General features: G+C 44.9%; 1 protein-coding gene across 2 annotated transcripts in view; it reads right to left on the bottom strand.

Annotated features, from left to right (window-relative positions):
• Window positions 1–5,877: 5,877 nt before the first annotated feature.
• Window positions 5,878–25,000, bottom strand: part of LOC110532902 (sodium/calcium exchanger 3) — a 96,222-nt gene continuing 77,099 nt past the window's right edge. The window contains exons 10-16 of one of the 2 annotated variants that reach the window (XR_005053148.1): window positions 19,172–19,278; window positions 16,783–16,895; window positions 11,566–11,665; window positions 11,153–11,314; window positions 10,185–10,295; window positions 6,354–7,555; window positions 5,878–6,316 (exon numbers count right to left, since the gene is read on the bottom strand). Coding sequence is in view for 1 of the 2 variants with exons in the window: in XM_036987176.1 (XP_036843071.1) it covers window positions 7,176–7,555; window positions 10,185–10,295; window positions 11,153–11,314; window positions 11,566–11,665; window positions 16,783–16,895; window positions 19,172–19,278 (973 nt within the window). In the remaining variant the exon portion in view is untranslated. Of the gene's footprint in view, window positions 7,556–10,184; window positions 10,296–11,152; window positions 11,315–11,565; window positions 11,666–16,782; window positions 16,896–19,171; window positions 19,279–25,000 lie in introns of both variants that reach the window. The other variant, XM_036987176.1, reaches the window with a different exon arrangement.

Here is a 25,000-nt window from a genome sequence, read left to right as displayed (position 1 = left end):
CGTTTTTAAAAAAAGTACATTATTTTCTTTAGGAATGTAGTGAAGTAAAAGTTGTATAAGTAGTAAAGTATAGATACCCCAAAGTACTAAGTCTACTACTTAAGTAGTACTTTCAAGTTTTTTTTTTACTGAAGTACTTCACATAACTGGGCATACAGACAGACGCACAGGGAATGGGCTGTACTGATGAGGGCAAACACAGAAGATAACACAGCAACAAACACAGATAAAAAAAACTAACAACAAACAGACTAATAATCAAACAACGACAACAAAAAATACAATTAAAATACACAAACAAACAAACAAAAAACAAAGCTGGAATACTGTTACCGAAACAGATTTATTTAAGATACCACCTTTCTAACAAAAACAGCCATGATTGAGTGTGTGAGTAAGTGTATTGTTCTGTAAGTGTGTAAAAGTCTGTCTGTCTGTCTGTCTGTCTGTCTGTCTGTCTGTCTGTCTGTCTGTCCATGAGCGAGTGTGTGTGTGTGTGTATTTGTGTTTATGTGTGTGTCTACTGCTCGTCAGACAGAGGGTCAGTGACTCCCAGACATTACTTCCTGTGATTGGGCCCAACGCCAGGTATCTATTACATACTGACACACATGCAGACACACACTCACGCATTCAAACGGACACACACACACGCAGACACACACGTAAATACACACACAGACACACACACAGACATGCACACACGCAGACACACACAGATATACACATTTTATTAGGTACACCCATCTAGTACCGGGTCGGACCCCCGTTGTGCTCTTAACACCAGTGGTCCAGATCCTTACTGCCATCTGCTTGACGCAACAGGAACCGGGATTCATTGGATCGGGCCATGTTTTTCTGCTCCTCAGTGGTCCAGATCCTTACTGCCATCAGCTTGACGCAACAGGAACCGGGACTCATCGGACCGGGCCATGTTTTTCCACTCCTCAGTGGTCCAGTGTCGGTGGCTGGAGCCGCTCCTGCTTGTTTTTATCTGATGTGGAACCCGGTGTGGTGGTCTGCTGCAACAGCTCATCCAGGACAAGGACCGACGACTTGTGCGTTCCGAGATGCCGTTCTGCACACCACTGTTGTTCTGGCCCGTTGTGTGTCTGTTTGTGGACTTCCTGTTAGTTTGTTCTATCCATTCTCCTTTGGGAGGGGGGGGGGGTGTACCAAATAAACTGTCCGGTGAGAGTCTAGACCAACACACAGTCCGGATGTGCTAAAGTCTAATTCCCCACTCTGATGCAGTTAGGTTGATAATCCTTTCCACAGGTGTGTGTGTGTGTGTGTGTGTGTGTAATCTCTTTATATGGGCACCCTGTCTGTCCTATGGAGGATGAATTAGAATGCCAACCTGAACACATTGAGATTGTGTTGATTAATTGTCTACAGGTGTGTTTGTACGTGGCGTTGCTGTGGAGCACTCTACTCCCCCCCCCCCCACACACACACACACACACTCACACACTCACACACACACACACGCAAACACAGTCTCACGCAAACACAAACTCAGGCAAAAACACACACGCAAACACACACTCACGCAAAAACACACTTCCACACTCCCACACTCACACACACACACACGCACACACACACTCACGCAAACAAACACTCATGCAAAAACACACTCATGCAAAAACACACTTACACACTCCCACACACTCACACAAACACACACACAAACACACACACACACACACACACACACACACACACACACACACACACACACACACACACACACACACACACAGCTACTGACAGACAGGCTCGCAAACACACACACACACACTCCCGAACCAACAACAGACAGAGTGATAAGGAGACAATAGCTCTCTGAGATCGTTGCTAGGCAACAAAAGGGACTAAAAATATTATCTACGCACGTTCTCTCCATTTCTACACACACACACAGACACACACACACACACACAGACACAAACACTCAGACACAAACACAGACACACACACAGACACAAACAGACACACACACACACAGCCACAAACAGACACAAACACACACACACAGACACACAAACACATACAGACACACACACAGACACAGACACAGACACAAACACACAGACACACACACACAGACACACACACAGACACAAACACACACAGACACAAACACACACACACACAGACACACAGACAGACACACACGGTGCTCAGAAACACTTAAGATTATTTTTATAGTGAAATGTAGAGATACATCTGTCTCAACTCGTCTCTCTGTTTCATCACCAACCCATTATGTTCTGCGTCTCTCTCTGTCTCTGTGTGTGTCTCTCTCTCTGTCTCTCTTCTGTCTCTCTCTCTCTCACTCTCTGTCTCTGTCTCTGTGTGTGTCTCTCTCTCTCTGTCTCTGTCTCTGTGTGTGTCTCTCTCTCTGTCTCTCTTCTGTCTCTCTCTCTCTCACTCTCTGTCTCTGTCTCTGTGTGTGTCTCTCTCTCTCTGTCTCTGTCTCTGTGTGTCTCTCTTCTGTCTCTCTCTCTCTCTCTCTCTCTCTCTCTCTCTCTCTCTCTCAAAGTTATTATCATTGAGAATAAATGTCATTTTTCAATTCCTGACATGGAACTGGAATTGATTCCCCCAATCCTGGTTCTCTGCAGATGTGCTGGGCTGCTCTGGTCTGAGCAGGTCTGGTCTGGGCTGCTCTGGTCTGAGCAGGTCTGGGCTGGGCTGCTGTGGTCTGAGCAGGTCTGGTCTGAGCAGGTCTGGTCTGGGCTGCTCTGATCTGGGCTGCTATGGTCTGGGCAGGTCTGGTCTGAGCAGGTCTGGTCTGGGCTGCTCTGGTCTGGGCTGCTCTGGTCTGGGCTGCTCTGGTCTGAGCAGGTCTGGTCTGAGCAGGTCTGGTCTGGGCTGCTCTGGTCTGGGCTGCTCTGGTCTGAGCAGGTCTGGTCTGAGCAGGTCTGGTCTGGGCTGCTCTGGTCTGGGCTGCTCTGGTCTGAGCAGGTCTGGTCTGAGTAGGTCTGGTCTGGTCTGGGCTGCTCTGGTCTGGGCTGCTCTGGTCTGAGCAGGTCTGGTCTGAGCAGGTCTCTGGTCTGAGCGTCTCTGGTCTGAGCTGGTCTGGTCTGAGCAGGTCTCTGGTCTGGGCTGCTCTGGTCTGAGCAGGTCTCTGGTCTGGGCTGCTCTGGTCTGAGCAGGTCTGGTCTGGGCTGCTCTGGTCTGAGTAGGTCTGGTCTGGGCTGCTCTGGTCTGAGCAGGTCTGGTTTGGGCTGCTCTAGTCTGAGCAGGTCTGGTCTGAGCAGGTCTGGGCTGAGCTGAGTTGGTCTGGTCTGAGCTGCTCTGGTCTGAGCAGGTCTGGTCTGGGCTGCTCTGGTCTGAGCAGGTCTTTGCTGAGCTGGTCTGGGCTGAGCTGGTCTGGGCTGGGCTGAGCTGGTCTGGGCTGATCTAAGCTGGGCTGGGCTGAGTTGGGCTGAGCTGAGCTGGTCTGGGCTGGGCTGAGTTGAGCTGAGCTGGTCTGGTCTGGGCTGCTCTGGTCTGAGCAGGTCTTTGCTGAGCTGGTCTGATCTGGGCTGAGCTGGTCTGGGCTGGGCTGGGCTGGGCTGAGTTGGGCTGGGCTGAGTTGGGCTGAGCTGGTCTGAGCTGGTCTGGGCTGAGCTGGTCTGGGCTGGTCTGGGCTGAGCTGGTCTGGGCTGGTCTGGGCTCAGTTGGGCTGGGCTGAGTTGGGCTGAGCTGGTCTGAGCTGGTCTGGGCTGAGCTGGTCTGGGCTGGTCTGGGCTCAGTTGAGCTGGGCTGAGCTGGTCTGGTCTGAGTTGGTCTATTCTAGTCTATTCTAGTCTGGTCTGGTCTGGTACAGAATATCTAAGTATCTTTTTAAACATCTAAACTGTTAAAACAATGTCAGTTGACTTGATATGAGGGTCCAGGCCATAATAAAACACAGCTACAAAACAATACAACACAGCTACAAAACCATACAACACCAACACAATACACTCATGGTTCCACCTTAAGGGTTCTATTCAATCAAATTCACACAGCGGTTGTTTTAACTCTGTCAGAGGTGGAACTGCGTTAGAGCTGTCAAATCCACAAGCGGCTGCCATGATTATACCTGAAGCGGACATTGCCATTGGCTGCACAGAGGCGCATTAAGACAAATCCCATGCAAGCTTTTCTTCAAGTTCGAACACTGGAATGTGAGATGTAATCTACACCTCGATTAGGCTGAGCGTCGTTAGGCTGAGCGTCGTTAGGCTGAGCGTCGTTAGGCTGAGCGTCGTTAGGCTGAGCGTCGTTAGGCTGAGCGTCGTTAGGCTGAGCGTCATTCCTACATTTTCTTGTTCTGAACTTCTAACTCGAGTGGGACGGATGTGGCTTTGTGACAATGAACAAGGGCAGCTACTCACCGATTCGACATCTCCAACGCGGTTACACCTCCAAGACATCAGCTATGCGGGTGTCGGCTATCGCCGGTTAACCTGATTGAACCTTAGTCTCAGCGTTTCTAACCTTGGCAAGGAATGTTGGTAGTCGTCAGATATTTTATGAACTATTTCCCCATTAAATTCCCCATGTTAACACTGATCTTTGTAACTCCTTATTAGCATTTTCAGAAGTCAGACTGAACTGTGATGTCATATTCACGGACGGACTACACTGTGATGTCATATTCAAGGGACTGACTGAGCTGTGATGGCATATTCAGGGACGGACTACGCTGTGATGTCATATTCAAGGGACTGACTGAGCTGTGATGGCATATTCAGGGACGGACTACGCTGTGATGTCATATTCAAGGGACTGACTGAGCTGTGATGGCATATTCAGGGACGGACTACGCTGTGATGGCATATTCAAGGGACTGACTGAGCTGTGATGGCATATTCAGGGACGGACTACGCTGTGATGTCATATTCAAGGGACTGACTGAGCTGTGATGTCATATTCAGAGGACGGAGCTGGGGTTTAATATTCAGTGGACAGGCTGTGTGTTGTATCACAGTGTGGTTGTATTAGCATGACAACATAGAGTTAGTTAGTTGGTTGGTTTGTTGGTTAGTTGGTCCTTGGTTTAGTTTAATGGCTGTACAACAGATAGAGGACGGGTGCATCCCAATAATATCTCCTTCCTCCTGAACTGTACCCTCTATCCAACTCTATGGCTCACTACCGAAAATCTAAAATCATTGGATCGGTGTAGGCATTTCCCACCATATTTCCTATACCAGTCAATTATATTCAAATCAGCGAAGGAAAGTGCACACTTTGGGAGGAAGGAGAGATCTGTGTGCACCATAGAGTTACACTAGAGAGCTCATCTAAAATATATTTTCCAGTGCACCCTCTATCCAACTCTATGGTCTCCTCTCATTGAGAATGAAACCAAGAGGGCATGGTACATAGTCTTTACACCAGCCTTATACATATCTCTATTCAAATCTTATTTATTTATTAATTCAGCATAAAACCAAGAGTTTCTTTGTTTGTTTCGTTTTTAAGACAAACATCGGAAATGTCTCTTATACGACTCACAGTTAGAAACAATCATCATCATCGTCATGATTATCCTCAAATTTCATTGGTCTAAATTAAGTTTGTCAGTTTGGTCCACCCTCCTTTCTGTTTCCGGGTTACCTGATATCCTGTTTGGGCATTACGTCATTTCCTGCTTGGTTATAATGGTTGTAACCAGGGATGGAATTGAAGGATTTTGGGCACTGGGTCAGCCGGACTAGTAGACAAATATATTGATAGTCTGGGTCCAAAATCTACTCCACGCAACATTTGAAAAGACAAAATGTCACTAGTCGTTGGGCTAGTTGGTCACATTTTCTACTAACAGGTTAGTTTAATCTTCGTTTTATATCCAACAATAATGTTTTTTTTTTTATAAGTATTTTAAGATATTTCATATTCAACATTTTCTTTATTGCAAAGTTCAATTATTATCATTCCGTACAGTTCTCACATAATAATTATAGTCTTTTAATATCATCTTCTCTCTCGTTCCAATGTTTTTAACATACTTCTTCATAATAATCATCATTTTCCTTATTTATTATTTTCTTTACAATTTCGCAATAACAACATCTACACACCAACGCCGTCGAAAAGTGGGAGGGGCAAGGTCTTCCTTAGGGAGCAAGGTGACTTGGGATTGGCTCAACAGGAGCGAGGGTGGCGGGGAAAGGGGTGTGGTCTAACGTCCTCTACTAGCCTATCACTGTAAGACAATATTAAGACGTTTACAGTCTATTGGAGAATAAGGCTGGGCGGAGTGAGCGAGGGAAGGAAAGAGAGAAAGGAGGAGAGGAGGGTCGTAAAGCAGGGTGTCTGATTTGACCTCTACCTGTTGGATTAGAGGCTTTCACTGATATGACCTCTACCTGTTGGATTAGAGGCTTTCACTGATATGACCTCTACCTGTTAGATTAGAGGCTTTCACTGATATGACCTCTACCTGTTGGATTAGAGCCTTTCACTGATATGACCTCTACCTGTTGGATTAGAGGCTTTCACTGATATGACCTCTACCTGTTGGATTAGAGGCTTTCACTGATATGACCTCTACCTGTTAGACAACAGCAGGGGATTTTAGAGGCTTTCACTGATATGGAGAATACTGACTCTAGTGTTAGATGGGAGAATACTGACTAGTGTTAGATGGGAGAATACTGACTCTAGTGTTAGATGGGAGAATACTGACTCTAGTGTTAGATGGGAGAATACTGACTCTAGTGTTAGATGGGAGAATACTGACTCTAGTGTTAGATGGGAGAATACTGACTCTAGTGTTAGATGGGAGAATACTGACTCTAGTGTTAGATGGGAGAATACTGACTAGTGTTAGATAGGGAAAGGGAGAATGCTCTTTCCAACATGTCCTCTCTGCCTGCCTCCCTTCCCACAGGCGCAGACGTCAATTCAACATCTACTTTTCATTTACATTTGGCTGACAAAAAAATGTCCCCATGACGTTGGATTTAAGTTGCAAATCCAATCAATTTCCCACGTTGAATAAACGTCATTACGCTTCATTTTTGTTGTTGTTGAAACAACGTGGAAACAATGTTGATTCAACCAGTTTTTGCCGAGTGGGTTTCCTTTTGTTCCCTCCCTGTGTCTATTCCTCCTCTCTGTCTCCCCCAACCCACCCCTCCATCCTTCTCTCTTCCGCTCTTCCCTCACCCCTCCATCTCTCTCTCTCTCTAGAACCCAGGTATGTGACAGTATGCCTCCAGTGATGACAGCAATATATAGATCAGCCACATGAAGAAGAAGACCAGTGATGTGATGATCTTGGTAGTCCTCGGCCCTCCGAGCTCCCCGCCTGCCACTGACGCTCGCCGTCGGTAGAGGAGGATCATCACGCATATGCACGCCATCACCGTGAAGAGCGTGACGGAGAACGCCAGCGAGCCCGGGTCGACACGAAACACCTGGCCTTTGGAGCGCCAGAAGACGGCGGCGATGGTCCACGCCACTCCGATCCCAAGGAAGACGTTCACGGCGTTGCTACCGGTTACGTTGCCGATGGAGGCGTCGGCGTACTGGTCCTGGATGGCGGCCACCTTACTGGCAAAGGTGTCTGGGTAGTAGTGGAGAGGGGAGGGGGAGAGGGAGAGGGGTAGTAGTGGAGAGGGGAGGGGGGTAGTAGTGGAGAGGGGAGGGGGGTAGTAGTGGAGAGAGGAGGAGGGAGGGGGGTAGTAGTGGAGAGGGGAGGGGGGAGAGGGAGGGGGGTAGTAGTGGAGAGGGGAGGGGGAGAGGGAGAGGGGTAGTAGTGGAGAGAGGAGGGGGGAGAGGGAGGGGGGTAGTAGTGGAGAGAGGAGGGGGGAGAGGGAGGGGGGTAGTAGTGGAGAGAGGAGGGGGGAGAGGGAGGGGGGTAGTAGTGGAGAGAGGAGGGGGGAGAGGGAGGGGGGTAGTAGTGGAGAGGGGAGGGGGAGAGGGAGAGGGGTAGTAGTGGAGAGAGGAGGGGGGAGAGGGAGAGGGGTAGTAGTGGAGAGAGGAGGGGGGAGAGGGAGGGGGGTAGTAGTGGAGAGAGGAGGGGGGAGAGGGAGGGGGGTAGTAGTGGAGAGAGGAGGGGGGAGAGGGAGGGGGGTAGTAGTGGAGAGGGGAGGGGGAGAGGGAGAGGGGTAGTAGTGGAGAGAGGAGGGGGGAGAGGGAGAGGGGTAGCAGTGGAGAGAGGAGGGGGGAGAGGGAGGGGGGTAGTAGTGGAGAGAGGAGGGGGGAGAGGGAGGGGGGTAGTAGTGGAGAGAGGAGGGGAGGGAGGTAGTAGTGGAGGGGGGAGAGGGGTAGTATTGGAGAGAGGAGGGGGGAGAGGGAGGGGGGTAGTAGTGGAGAGAGGAGGGGAGGGAGGTAGTAGTGGAGGGGGGAGAGGGGTAGTAGTGGAGAGAGGAGGGGGGAGAGGGAGGGGGGTAGTAGTGGAGAGAGGAGGGGGAGAGGGAGGGGGGTAGTAGTGGAGAGGGGAGGGGGAGAGGGAGGGGGTAGTAGTGGAGAAAGGAGGGGGAGAGGGAGGGGGGTAGTAGTGGAGAGAGGAGGGGGAGAGGGAGGGGGGTAGTAGTGGAGAGAGGAGGGGGGAGAGGGAGGGGGGTAGTAGTGGAGAGAGGAGGGGGGTAGTAGTGGAGAGGGGAGGGGGAGAGGGAGAGGGGTAGTAGTGGAGAGAGGAGGGGGGAGAGGGAGAGGGGTAGTAGTGGAGAGAGGAGGGGGGAGAGGGAGAGGGGTAGTAGTGGAGAGAGGAGGGGGGAGAGGGAGAGGGGTAGTAGTGGAGAGAGGAGGGGGGAGAGGGAGGGGGGTAGTAGTGGAGAGAGGAGGGGGGAGAGGGAGAGGGGTAGTAGTGGAGAGAGGAGGGGGGAGAGGGAGAGGGGTAGTAGTGGAGAGAGGAGGGGGGAGAGGGAGAGGGGTAGTAGTGGAGAGAGGAGGGGGGAGAGGGAGGGGGGTAGTAGTGGAGGGGGGAGAGGGAGGGGGGTAGTAGTGGAGAGAGGAGAGGGAGGGGGTAGTAGTGGAGAGAGGAGGGGAGGGAGGTAGTAGTGGAGAGAGGAGGGGGAGGGGGGTAGTAGTGGAGAGAGGAGGGGGGAGAGGGAGGGGGGTAGTAGTGGAGGGGGGAGAGGGAGGGGGGTAGTAGTGGAGAGAGGGAGGGGGGTAGTAGTGGAGAGAGGAGGGGGGAGAGGGAGGGGGGTAGTAGTGGAGAGAGGAGGGGGGAGAGGGAGGGGGGTAGTAGTGGAGAGAGGAGGGGGGAGAGGGAGAGGGGTAGTAGTGGAGAGAGGAGGGGGGAGAGGGAGAGGGGTAGTAGTGGAGAGAGGAGGGGGGAGAGGGAGAGGGGTAGTAGTGGAGAGAGGAGGGGGGAGAGGGAGGGGGTTAGTAGTGGAGAGAGGAGGGGGGAGAGGGAGGGGGGTAGTAGTGGAGAGAGGAGGGGGGAGAGGGAGGGGGGTAGTAGTGGAGAGAGGAGGGGGGAGAGGGAGGGGGGTAGTAGTGGAGAGAGGAGGGGGGAGAGGGAGGGGGGTAGTAGTGGAGAGAGGAGGGGGAGAGGGAGGGGGGTAGTAGTGGAGAGAGGAGGGGGGAGAGGGAGAAGAGAAGAAATAGCAGAAAGAGAAGGGAGAGGGAGGGGGGAAGAAGATGGGAAGAATGGGAGAAAGGGGGAGGAGGAAAGAGAGATAGATGGTGAAGAAAAGTGGGCAGAGGAAAATGGATGAAAAAGAGGGAGAGAGAAGACCAGAGACCATAAGGCAGGTGAGAGGAGACACACAGACCAACTCCCCTAAGGCGGTCATAATTCTGCACGCGTACTCTGTCACACCTACAGCCCACAACACACACCTGGGTACCGAGGCACGAAGGTTACAGTGTAACATGTCATTACATCATCATGATTACACAATTAGGACAAACAGAGGGAACATAGAAGGAGAGAAAAGAGGAGAGAAAGGAAGAGTGTGTGTGTGTCTAGGAGTGTGTGTGGGGGGGGGGGGGGGGGCTGTGTGTGTGGAGGGAGCTGTGTGTGTGTGGGGGGGGGGGGCTGTGTGTGTGTATGGGGGGCTGTGTGTGTGGGGGGGAGCTGTATGTGTGTGTGTGTGTGTAGGGGTGGGGGCTGTGTGTGTGTGTGGGGGGGGGGGGGTGGGGGTGGGGGCTGTGTGTGTGTGTATGGGGGGGGGGGGGGGCTGTGTGTGTGTGTGAGAATGTGAATGTGTGTGTGTGTGTGTGTGTGTGTGTGTGTAATCTACCTGGTACAGAGGTCCCTAGTGCTACAAACACCACGGCAGTGACAGAGTCCTTCAGACCCACAGTGCAGCCGAAGGCAGAGGCCAGGTCTCCTGTTACAGCCGTCAGAACTCCTAGCAGGGACACCGAATCAAAAACACATTACGACAGACAGTAAGATTCCTTCCTCACCAGCCCACACTGGTAAACAACCTTTAATCGTTTGTTTCGGCACACGTGACCTTCTTGCCCCCTCCCCCCTCCCCACACGCTTCCCATCTTCGTTGCTGCCGTGGATAGTGGTATTTCAAGCTGACTTGACCAATCCTTGGTTACACATGAATTTCGTGTTACCTAATATTAAGGGAGATGGACAGCCCAGCCATTCCAGTACTCTGTAGGGTCAGGGGTCAGGGTTACCTACCGATGAGACTGATGGAGACGATGAAGCAGGCCCAGCCATTCCAGTACTCTGTAGGGTCAGGGGTCAGGGGTGAGGGTTACCTACCGATGAGACTGATGGAGACGATGAAGCAGGCCCAGCCATTCCAGTACTCTGTAGGGTCAGGGGTCAGGGGTCAGGGTTACCTACCGATGAGACTGATGGAGACGATGAAGCAGGCCCAGCCATTCCAGTACTCTGTAGGGTCAGGGGTCAGGGGTCAGGGTTACCTACCGATGAGACTGATGGAGACGATGAAGCAGGCCCAGCCATTCCAGTACTCTGTAGGGTCAGGGGTCAGGGGTCAGGGTTACCTACCGATGAGACTGATGGAGACGATGAAGCAGGCCCAGCCATTCCAGTACTCTGTAGGGTCAGGGGTCAGGGTTACCTACCGATGAGACTGATGGAGACGATGAAGCAGGCCCAGCCATTCCAGTACTCTGTAGGGTCAGGGGTCAGGGTTACCTACCGATGAGACTGATGGAGACGATGAAGCAGGCCCAGCCATTCCAGTACTCTGTAGGGTCAGGGGTCAGGGTTACCTACCGATGAGACTGATGGAGACGATGAAGCAGGCCCAGCCATTCCAGTACTCTGTCGGAGGGACAAAGGCAAACAGAACTTTCCAGAAGACGGTGAGGAAGTGCATGATGTAGTCAAAACAGGACGGGAGACGCTCTTCACCACTCTCCTCATCATCATCATCACCTGGAGAGAGACAGAAAGAGAGAGAGACAGAGAGAGAGAGAGAGAGAGAGAGAGAGAGAGAGAAAGAGAGAGGAAAGGGATAGATGCAGGGGGAGAGGGGAGGGGAGGGGAGAAGGTGATGGAGGGGGCAGGGAGAACAGAGAGTTTGGGTTCTAATTCTGTTCAGTCGGTACGATATGAATTCTGTAGACTGAAAGTGAAATGACGTGAACAGGATGTGACATCACGCAGAGAGGAAGCAAGGTCGGTACCTGCGCTGACAGTGACGGCAGAGACAAACTGCTCTCTCCAGCTGCAGCTTCCCACCACCAACGCAAGATTAGTCTTCTTGATCAGCTTATCTACTGTGTTCTACACACACACAATAGAGACCCCCCACACACACACACACAGTCAGTTAATACAATCACACACACACACACGGCTGAATCTTAACTTGAGATTAGAGAAATCTTGGAGCAAGTCTGTCATTGGCATCAATGCATGATTCAGGGCCCTATGCAATCTGCAATTCAATGGTAATGTTCCCCACATTAGTGGAGACTGTATTCGCGGTAAACGCCATGCCTCGGCTCCATCAGAAATGGTAATGTTCCCCACATTAGTGGAGACTGTATTCGCGGTAAACGCCATGCCTCGGCTCCATCAGAAATGGTAATGTTCCCCACATTAGTGGAGACTGTATTCGCGGTAAACGCCATGCCTCGGCTCCATCAGAAATGGTAATGTTCCCCACATTAGTGGAGACTGTATTCGCGGTAAACGCCATGTCTCGGCTCCATCAGAAATGGTAATGTTCCCCACATTAGTGGAGACTGTATTCGCGGTAAACGCCATGCCTCGGCTCCATCAGAAATGGTAATGTTCCCCACATTAGTGGAGACTGTATTCGCGGTAAACGCCATGTCTCGGCTCCATCAGAAATGGTAATGTTCCCCACATTAGTGGAGACTGTATTCGCGGTAAACGCCATGCCTCGGCTCCATCAGAAATGGTAATGTTCCCCACATTAGTGGAGACTGTATTCGCGGTAAACGCCATGTCTCGGCTCCATCAGAAATGGTCATGTTCCCCACATTAGTGGAGACTGTATTCGCGGTAAACGCCATGTCTCGGCTCCATCAGAAATGGTAATGTTCCCCACATTAGTGGAGACTGTATTCGCGGTAAACGCCATGTCTCGGCTCCATCAGAAATGGTAATGTTCCCCACATTAGTGGAGACTGTATTCGCGGTAAACGCCATGCCTCGGCTCCATCAGAAATGGTAATGTTCCCCACATTAGTGGAGACTGTATTCGCGGTAAACGCCATGCCTCGGCTCCATCAGAAATGGTAATGTTCCCCACATTAGTGGAGACTGTATTCGCGGTAAACGCCATGTGTCGGCTCCATCAGAAATGGTAATGTTCCCCACATTAGTGGAGACTGTATTCGCGGTAAACGCCATGCCTCGGCTCCATCAGAAATGGTAATGTTCCCCACATTAGTGGAGACTGTATTCGCGGTAAACGCCATGCCTCGGCTCCATCAGAAATGGTAATGTTCCCCACATTAGTGGAGACTGTATTCGCGGTAAACGCCATGTGTCGGCTCCATCAGAAATGGTAATGTTCCCCACATTAGTGGAGACTGTATTCGCGGTAAACGCCATGCCTCGGCTCCATCAGAAATGGTAATGTTCCCCACATTAGTGGAGACTGTATTCGCGGTAAACGCCATGTCTCGGCTCCATCAGAAATGGTCATGTTCCCCACATTAGTGGAGACTGTATTCGCGGTAAACGCCATGCCTCGGCTCCATCAGAAATGGTAATGTTCCCCACATTAGTGGAGACTGTATTCGCGGTAAACGCCATGCCTCGGCTCCATCAGAAATTACCATTTCTATCAGACAATCAAATCGAAGGTTATTGGTCACATACATGTGTTTAGCAGAGGTTATCGCGGGGCGTAGCGAAACGCTTGCAATCTGTAATGCGTCTTGCCATCCAGATTGAATAGAGCCCTCGCGCTCGTGGATCTCCTATGGTAAGGATTTACAGCAAGATCAAACGAAACGCTTGCAATCTGTAATGCGTCTTGCCATCCAGATTGAATAGAGCCCTCACGCTCGTGGATCTCCACGGTAAGGATTTACAGCAAGATCAAAGAAAGAAAACGGAGGGTTTGATTCAATCCGATCCGCTTTAGTCAACATCTGCATAGCGGTGGTATTGACGGTGTCGGGGGTGGAACTGAGTCAGAGCTGTCAAATTCACAAGCAGCTCCTGGAATTACACCTAAAGTGGACAACAATAATAACAACAATAATAATAACAATAATAATTATTATTAATTTATAGAGTAATGTGTTATTTTTTTTCTCAAACCCAATAAATAAAATGTATGTACAAACAATCCAAAACAACAATCCCATGCTATATACTGGTGTCACCAGATCCAGAGGAGACATTAAGAGAAATCCCATGATGCCTTGTTAACAAGACAGCCATTGGCTGCATTAAGAGAAATCCCATGCACAGCCTTGTTCACAAGCTCTAACACTGAAATGTCAGATGTGATCTACACCTCCATTAGGCTGATAGAAATCCTCATTATTTTTAGTTTAAGGATTTTTAATGTGTTAATATAGCCCACGCTTTGTAGTTCTGAGCTGTTATTATGAGTGGGGCGGGGCTATGTGACAACGATCTGAAGCTGCTCACCGATTTGACCGCTCCATCTCCGACACCCACAAATCATCTGCTACGCGGGTGTCTGCTATCGCCGGGTTAAACGCTTGATCTGATCGAATACTAGGCCTGAGTTGATCTCAAGTTATGATTCAGCTTTTATAGGCAATACAGTGAGGGAATGAGTTAGTAGTCGTTTTTAAATGTGCTTATTAAAGAGGTTTTACACACACACACACACACACACACACACACACACCCCCCCATGCACTCGCGTACAGAAACACACAAGCATATTATTAATACAGAGACTGAAAGAGAGACTATACCTTCTTAGCTCTTCTCATAAGTGTATTCACCCCACACTACACACACACACACACACACACACACACACACACACAAATGATACACAAAATGAATACACAAAACATTCTAAAAGCTGTCTGAAGAACAGAAGATAAAACACAAAGGGTCTTGTCAACATTAGAAAAGGTTTACAAGTGAGAAAACGCTAGCTGTTCCCATTACATAACCTGGCACATTTAGCCTTACGCTAGCTGTTCCCATTACATGACCTGGCACATTTAGCCTTACGCTAGCTGTTCCCATTACATAACCTGGCACATTTAGCCTTACGTTAGCTGTTCCCATTACATAACCTGCCACATTTAGCCTTACGCTAGCTGTTCCCATTACATAACCTGGCACATTTAGCCTTACGTTAGCTGTTCCCATTACATGACCTGGCACATTTAGCCTTACGCTAGCTGTTCCCATTACATAACCTGGCACATTTAGCCTTACGTTAGCTGTTCCCATTACATAACCTGGCACATTTAGCCTTACGCTAGCTGTTCCCATTACATAACCTGGCACATTTAGCCTTACGTTAGCTGTTCCCATTACATAACCTGGCACATTTAGCCTTACGTTAGCTGTTCCCATTACATAACCTGGCACATTTAGCCTTACGTTAGCTGTTCCCATTACATAACCTGCCACATTTAGCCTTACGCTAGCTGTTCCCATTACATAACCTGGCATATTTAGCCTTACGCTAGCTGTTCCCATTACATAACCTGGCATATTTAGCCTTACGTTAGCTGTTCCCATTACATAACCTGGCACATTTTGCCTTACGTTAGCTGTTCCCATTACATAACCTGCCACATTTAGCCTTACGTTAGCTGTTCCCATTACATAACCTGGCACATTTAGCCTTACGTTAGCTGTTCCCATTACATAACCTGGCACATTTAGCCTTACGTTAGCTGTTCCCATTACATAACCTGGCACATTTAGCCTTACGTTAGCTGTTCCCATTACATAACCTGGCACATTTAGCCTTACGTTAGCTGTTCCCATTACATAACCTGGCACATTTAGCCTTACGTTAGCTGTTCCCATTACATAACCTGGCATATTTAGCCTTACGTTAGCTGTTCCCATTACATAACCTGCCACATTTAGCCTTACGCTAGCTGTTCCCATTACATAACCTGGCCCATTTAGCCTTACGTTAGCTGTTCCCATTACATAACCTGGCACATTTAGCCTTACGTTAGCTGTTCCCATTACATAACCTGGCACATTTAGCCTTACGTTAGCTGTTCCCATTACATAACCTGGCACATTTAGCCTTACGTTAGCTGTTCCCATTACATAACCAGGCACATTTAGCCTTACGTTAGCTGTTCCCATTACATAACCTGGCACATTTAGCCTTACGCTAGCTGTTCCCATTACATAACCTGCCACATTTAGCCTTACGCTAGCTGTTCCCATTACATAACCTGGCACATTTAGCCTTACGTTAGCTGTTCCCATTACATAACCTGGCATATTTAGCCTTATGTTAGCTGTTCCCATTACATGACCTGGCACATTTAGCCTTACGTTAGCTGTTCCCATTACATGACCTGGCACATTTAGCCTTACGTTAGCTGTTCCCATTACATAACCTGGCACATTTAGCCTTATGCTAACCTGTCAAGGTGGCAGTGATGATTTCCTGTAAGAAATCCTGCATTCATCACGTGTAACTACGTCAATGATTTTAATTGGCCGTGGCACATTTAGCCTTATGCTAACCTGACAAGGTGGCAGTGATGATTTCCTGTAAGAAATCCTGCATTCATCACGTGTAACTACGTCAATGATTTTAATTGGCCGTGGCACATTTAGCCTTATGCTAACCTGACAAGGTGGCAGTGATGATTTCCTGTAAGAAATCCTGCATTCATCACGTGTAACTACATCAATGATTTTAATTGGCCGTGGCACATTTAGCCTTATGCTAAACTGACAAGGTGGCAGTGATGATTTCCTGTAAGAATTGGCCGTGGCACATTTAGAGATGGATATTTGTGTAATTTTTAAAACTTTTTTCTTAAACTTTTTTTAATGTTCGCTGGCATAGACCCAAAACATAGACCCAAAACAAATGCCCAAAACACAGACCCAAAACATAGACCCAAAACATAGACCCAAAACATAGACCCAAAACATAGACCCAAAACACAGACCCAAAACACAGACCCAAAACATAGACCCAAAACATAGACCCAAAACATAGACCCAAAACATAGACCCAAAACATAGACCCAAAACATAGACCCAAAACATAGACCCAAAACATAGACCCAAAACATAGACCCAAAACACAGACCCAAAACATAGACCCAAAACATAGACCCAAAACATAGACCCAAAACATAGACCCAAAACACAGACCCAAAACATACCCCAAACACACTAAAAGAGGACTCAAATGAACACAGACACACAGATACCTTGAACTCGTAAGACTCTTCGATGACCACCTCTATCCGTGTGTTTTCTCCCAGACTGGGACAACCCATCTTGGCCACCTCGTCATCCGTCGGCTTGTTCTCATTGGAGTCGCCTAGGAAACGGGGGAATGACGGACAGGTCAGAAGATGTGAAGGAGGGCCAAGATGGGCTGACGGGATGAGTTCCCAGAAAGCTTTGTAGCTAACGTGGCTTTCAGAAAACATCCTCTGCTGTACGGAAGAGTGTGTGTGTGTGTGTGTGTGTGTGTGTGTGTGTGTGTGTGTGTGTGTGTGTGTGTGTGTGTGTGTGTGTGTGTGTTCACTAGCTAGCATCACTATCGCTGCATAATTAAATCACACCAACCTGTTATCAATAGCGCCTAGACACAAGCTATGCTAACACAACGCTTGACACTGTTGGTGGTTATCATTAGCCTCCAGACACAAGCTAAGCAGTATGTCAAACAAAATCTCGCTAACGCTACATATTATATTAATGAAACTCTGCCCGAGGCCTGGTGGCTTTTCACGTTGAACATGAAACACATGGAGTCTTATTCACGACATATTAGAAAAATGAGAGAGAATCATTCCGGTCACATCTCAACACAACGTATAATTTCAGTCATATGTGATTCGTTTCAGGAATCTAGGCGTGTGTCGCGGGGTCACTACTTTACAGGAGAGCCATTTGAATGTAAACTTTTTCTTATCAAAATGCGTTTTTTTTTGGCAGAAATGCCTTCTGGAAAATGTGAACTTTAATTTGCCTTAAAATAACAAACATGTTACATCTGTAAATACACATTAAATGGGTAAATTACGAGCCCAGTTGGTTTAGCTCAGAAAAAGTCAGCAACCTTTCCGTTAGCCATGATTGGCTAAGATAATGAATGGGCTGGACATGCCGAGATATGAGTTTGGATTGGTCTGCCATATAGCAAGCATGCTTCTGTCTATTTGAGCTGGTCACTATGTCTAGGTAATTCTGTCTAACGCAGCTTTTATTTTTTATTTTTTTATTGCGTAGTAAAACTGCATAAACCTAAAGTCAAGTTAAAGTGTACTGCTAGCTAAGTGTATGCTCTCCACTTTCTGGAGGACCGAGTTTTGAAATCAGTGGAATACGAGTGTGACAGCTGAGGAGATGGAGAAAACACCTGTCTCCGGATTCCATCTTCAAACGAAGGGCAACCGTGGCATCCGTGAGGGAGACATGTCCATCCATGATGTATACGGGTAAGATAGTCTAGCTAGCTACATTTTTCACTTCAAGTTAAAGTGTACTGTCAGCTAGCTATTGTTAGCTGGCTAGCTCGCTAGCTAACGTTATGCATATGATCTTATTCCTTGTATCTTCGACACATTTGCTTAACTAGTTATAGCCTAGTGCTAACCCTAAAACTAACCCTGCCTCCTAACCCTAAAACAAATTCTAACCCTAACCTTAACCCTAAACCGCCTAGAAATAGCATTTGACCTTGTGGGGACCAACAAAAGGTCACCAGTTGGTCAAATGTTTGTTTGTTTACTATTTTTGTGGGGACTTCTCCCCACAAGAATAGTTAAACACGTCAACAGACACACACACACACACACATTTTAAATCGTTTATTTGAATCCACCAATCAAATTTACAAAAAAAAGGATCCAAACATTCCAAAGGCCCCTGTTTGCACGGCCCTCCAGGGTACAGAAAGCACCTCCTTCTCCAAACAGCTAGGCTGCCCACGACAGCTGAAACAGAGCAGCAGCTAGCCAATTTCTTTGCCCTAGTTTTTTTTTTTTTCAGGCCCGCAATCTGTGTACATGGCTGAGACTGCCAAATATCAGTGCCACCAGCTTGCACCTACTGTACACCCGAGGCTGTCCAAGTGTGCCACGAGGGGCTGGTTCTTAAGCAGCTTCTCGACACACACACACACAAACACACACACACAGACAGACAGACAGACGCAGTCACACACACACACACACAGACAGACAGACAGACAGACAGACAGACAGACAGACAGACAGACAGACAGACGCACTCACACAGTCACACACGCACTCACACAGTCACACACTCACACACACACACACAGACAGACGCAGTCACACACACACACAGACAGACAGACAGACAGACAGACAGACAGACGCAGTCACACACACACACACGCACTCACACAGTCACACACACACTCACACAGTCACACACACACACACACAGACAGACGCAGTCACACACACACACACACACACAGTCACACACACACACACACACACACAGTCACACACACACACACACACACACACACACACACACACACACACACACATACACACAGACAGACAGACAGACAGACACAGTCACACACACACGCACTCACACAGTCACACACACCGTGTTTTTGGCCAGCATCCAGAAGTAGCGGTTCCCCCAGCTCCATTGTGAAGGTCTTGTTCTTCTCATAAAGCTCATCATCAATAATCTTCACCTCGATCATCTTCCTGAAGACAGAGAGGAAGAGAGAGAGAGAGAGATGAGGAGGAGAGACAGAGAAGAGGAGAGAGAGAGATGAGGAGGAGAGACAGAGAAGAGGGGAGAGAGGAGGAAAAGGAGGAGTAGGAGGAGGAGGAGAGAAGGTGACTTTAGTGACACTATTAAACTGACATAGAGAAAAATCCCCATTAAAACCATAAAATCCCCATTAAAACCATAAAATCCCCATTAAAACCATAAAATCCCCATTAAAACCATAAAATCACAATTAATACCATAAAATCACCACGGAAACCATAAAATCACCATTAAAACCAAACCATACAATCCCTAATAAAATCACAGCAACACCTGAAAAGATTAAACACGCAATGCTCAGAGGGGAAGAGGAGAGAACGAGAGGAAACACACACACACACACACACACACACACACACACACACACACACACACACACACACACACGCTGTGTGGTTATGACTAGCTGCCATATTGAGGGTTAGAGGTCTGGCTCAGCGCTGAACGTTCTCACTACTGATAATTCACTGACTGACCCTCGCTGTGGGGGTATATTATATATACACTGTCACGTATATTGTATGCACTATCACACATTATCACATATATTATATACACTATTATATATTATATATACACAATCACAAATATTATATATACACTATCACACATATTATATATACACTATAACATATATACAATATAACATATATTATATATACACTATCACACATATTATATAAACACTATAACATATATATACAATATAACATATATTATATATACACTATCACATATATTATATATACACTATAACATATATATACAATATAACATATATTATATATACACTATCACACATATTATATAAACACTATAACATATATACAATATAACATATATTATATATACACTATCACATATATTATATATACACTATAACATATATATACAATATAACATATATTATATATACACTATCACACATATTATATAAACACTATAACATATATATACAATATAACATATATTATATATACACTATCACACATATTATATAAACACTATAACATATATATACAATATAACATATATTATATATACACTATCACACATATTATATAAACACTATAACATATATATACAATATAACATATATTATATATACACTATAACATATATTATATATACACTATAACATATATATACAATATAACATATATTATATATACACTATCACACATATTATATAAACACTATAACATATATATACAATATAACATATATTATATATACACTATAACATATATTATATATACACTATAACATATATTATATATACACAGTCACACTATCACATATATTATATATATTTTTTTATTTTTATTTTTTATTTTACATTTATTTAACCAGGTAGGCAAGTTGAGAACAAGTTCTCATTTACAATTGCGACCTGGCCAAGATAAAGCAAAGCAGTTCGACAGATACAACAACACAGAGTTACACATGGAGTAAAACAAACATACAGTCAATAATAAAGTATAAACAAGTCTATATACAATGTGAGCAAATGAGGTGAGAAGGGAGGTAAAGGCAAAAAAAGGCCTTGGTGGCAAGGTAAATACAATATAGCAAGTAAAACACTGGAATGGTAGTTTTGCAATGGAAGAATGTGCAAAGTAGAAATAAAAATAATGGGGTGCAAAGGAGCAAAATAAATAAATAAATAAAATACAGTTGGGAAAGAGGTAGTTGATAGGGCTAAATTATATGTGGGCTATGTACAGGTGCAGTAATCTGTGAGCTGCTCTGACAGTTGGTGCTTAAAGCTAGTGAGGGAGATAAGTGTTTCCAGTTTCAGAGATTTTTGTAGTTCGTTCCAGTCATTGGCAGCAGAGAACTGGAAAGAGAGGCGGCCAAAGAAAGAATTGGTTTTGGGGGTGACTAGAGAGATATACCTGCTGGAGCGTGTGCTACAGGTGGGAGATGCTATGGTGACCAGCGAGCTGAGATAAGGGGGGACTTTACCTAGCAGGGTCTTGTAGATGACATGGAGCCAGTGGGTTTGGCGACGAGTATGAAGCGAGGGCCAGCCAACGAGAGCGTACAGGTCGCAATGGTGGGTAGTGTATGGGGCTTTGGTGACAAAACGGATTGCACTGTGATAGACTGCATCCAGTTTGTTGAGTAGGGTATTGGAGGCTATTTTGTAAATTACATCGCCAAAGTCGAGGATTGGTAGGATGGTCAGTTTTACAAGGGTATGTTTATATGCTATCACATATATAATATATACACTATCACATATATTATATACTACACACTATCACCAACTATCACATATATTATATATACACTATCACATATTATATATACACTATCACCAACTATCACATATATTATATAAATGCTATCACATATATTATATAAATGCTATCACATATATTATATAAATGCTATCACATATATTATATATATGCTATCACATATATTATATATATGCTATCACATATATTATATATACACTATCACATATATTATATATATGCTATCACTTATATTATATATACACTATCACATACTATCACATATATTATATATACACTATCACATATATTATATATACACTATCACATACTATCACATATATTATATATACACTATCACATATATTATATATACACTATCACACACTATCACATATATTATATATACACTATCACACACTATCACATATGTTATATATACACTATCCCACACATTATATATATACTATCACATACATTATATATACACTATCACACATAATCACATATATTATATACACACTATCACATACATTATATATACACTATCACACATAATCACATATATTATATATACACTATCACATATATTATATATACACTATCCCACACATTATATATATACTATCACATACATTATATATACACTATCACACATAATCACATATATTATATATACACTATCACACATAATCACATATATTATATACACACTATCACATACATTATATATACACTATCAAATATATTATACATACACTATCACATATATTATATATACACTATAACATATATATACACTATCACATACTATCACATATATTATATATACACTATCACATACTATCACATATATTACATATACACTATCACATACTATCACATATATTATATATACACTATCACATACTATCACATATATTACATATACACTATCACATACTATCACATATATTATACATACACTATCACATATATTATATATACACTATCACATATATTATATGTACACTATCACATACTATCACATATATTATATATACACTATCACATACTATCACATATATTACATATACACTATCACATACTATCACATATATTATATATACACTATCACACATAATCACTTATATTATATATACACTATCACATATATTATATATACACTATCACATATATTATACATACACTATCACGTATATTATATATACACTATCACATACTATCACATATATTATATATACACTATCACATACTATCACATATATTATATATACACTATCACACACTATCACATATATTATATATACACTATCACATATATTATATATACACTATCACATACTATCACATATATTATATATACACTATCACACACTATCACATATATTATATATACACTATCACATATATTATATATACACTATCACATACTATCACATATATTATATATACACTATCACACACTATCACATATATTATATATACACTATCACATATATTATATATACACTATCACATATATTATATATACACTATCACATATATTATACATACACTATCACGTATATTATATATACACTATCACACACTATCACATATATTATATATACACTATCACGTATATTATATATACACTATCACATATATTATACATACACTATCACGTATATTATATATACACTATCACACACTATCACATATATTATATATACACTATCACATATATTATATATACACTATCACATATATTATACATACACTATCACGTATATTATATATACACTATCACATACTATCACATATATTATATATACACTATCACATACTATCACATATATTATATATACACTATCACACATAATCACTTATATTATATATACACTATCACATATATTATATATACACTAAAACACATAATCACATCTATTACATATACACTATCACATACTATCACATATATTATATATACACTATCTCTCTCTGTCTCTTTCGATCTCTCCGTGTGTCTCTCTCTCTCTCTGTCTGTTTCTATCACCATATCTCTCTCTCTTTCACCATATCTTTCTCTCTCTTCCATCTCTCTCTTCTCCATCTCTCCATCACTCCTCTCCCCCTCTCCCTCTACCTCTCCCCCTTCTCCTCCTCTCTTCTCTTCTCTTTTTTTCTCCCTCCCCCTTCTCCTATCGTCTTCCTCCTCTCCTCCCTCTCCCTTTCCCCCTTCTTCTCACTTCCCCTCTCCCTCTCCTCTACTCTCCTCTCCTCTCCAGTTGTTTATGACTGGGTTCCAGAGGATCGGTTAAAGTTCTTGTTCTCCTGATTTGTCCTCTTGTTCCAGCTAATGACATCATGACCCCCGTTGCCGTGGCAGCATGCCAAACAGCCACTACACAAAATATACCTACAAGCACAAAGCACTCATACTTACATGATAGAGGAGGGAGAATAGAGACACAGACAGAGAACGGGAGGTAGAGATCAAAAAGACAGGAATAAAAGAGGGAAAGTTCATAAATAATAGAAGAAGAGAAAGACAGGAAATAAATGAAAGATAGAAAGTGTTTTATAATGTTTATTAACATGTCATTTTTTTAACCTTTATTTAACTAGACAAGTCAGTTAAAAACATTTTTTATTTATTTACAATTACGGCCTAACCCCGCCGATGCTGGGCCATTTGTGCGCTGCCCTTTGGGACACCCAATCACAGCCGGTTGTGATACAGCCTGGAATCGAACCAGGGTCTGTAATGACGCCTCTAGCACTGAGATGCAGTGTCTTAGACCGCTGTGCCACTCAGTAGACCTACATGATTTAGTGTGTTAGAATGCCCTCAGTGAACGAGAGAAAGACAGAAAATAAATAAAAGAGAGAAAGTGTTTTTATACTGTTTGATTTAGTGTGTTAGAAACAGGAAGTGAGAGAGGTGTGTTTTCATTACTGGGATGCATCAGCGACAAACTTCTCATTCTGCTGAGTGTCTGAGATTTATACACACACACTAAACACAACCCCCCTCGTCTGCTCTCCAGTCCTCGCACTAAATCTCACACACACCCTGGAACACACACACACACACACACACACAACCCCGGAACACACACACACAACCCCGGAACACAAACACACACAAACCCGGAACACACACACAACCCCGGAACACACACACACCAGCCGGAACACACACACGCCAGCCCAGAACACACACACACCAGCCCAGAACACACACACACAACCCCGGGAACACACACACACAACCCCGGAACACACACACACAACCCCGGAACACACACACACAACCCCGGAACACACACACACAACCCCGGAACACAAACACACACAAACCCGGAACACACACACACAACCCCGGGAACACACACACACAACCCCGGAACACACACACACA

This window comes from Oncorhynchus mykiss, chromosome 9 (assembly GCF_013265735.2).
Source record: "Oncorhynchus mykiss isolate Arlee chromosome 9, USDA_OmykA_1.1, whole genome shotgun sequence".
Taxonomy (NCBI): Eukaryota; Metazoa; Chordata; class Actinopteri; order Salmoniformes; family Salmonidae; genus Oncorhynchus; species Oncorhynchus mykiss.
Note: the sequence above shows the minus strand (reverse complement) of the source record. Positions and strands in the feature narration are given on the sequence as shown.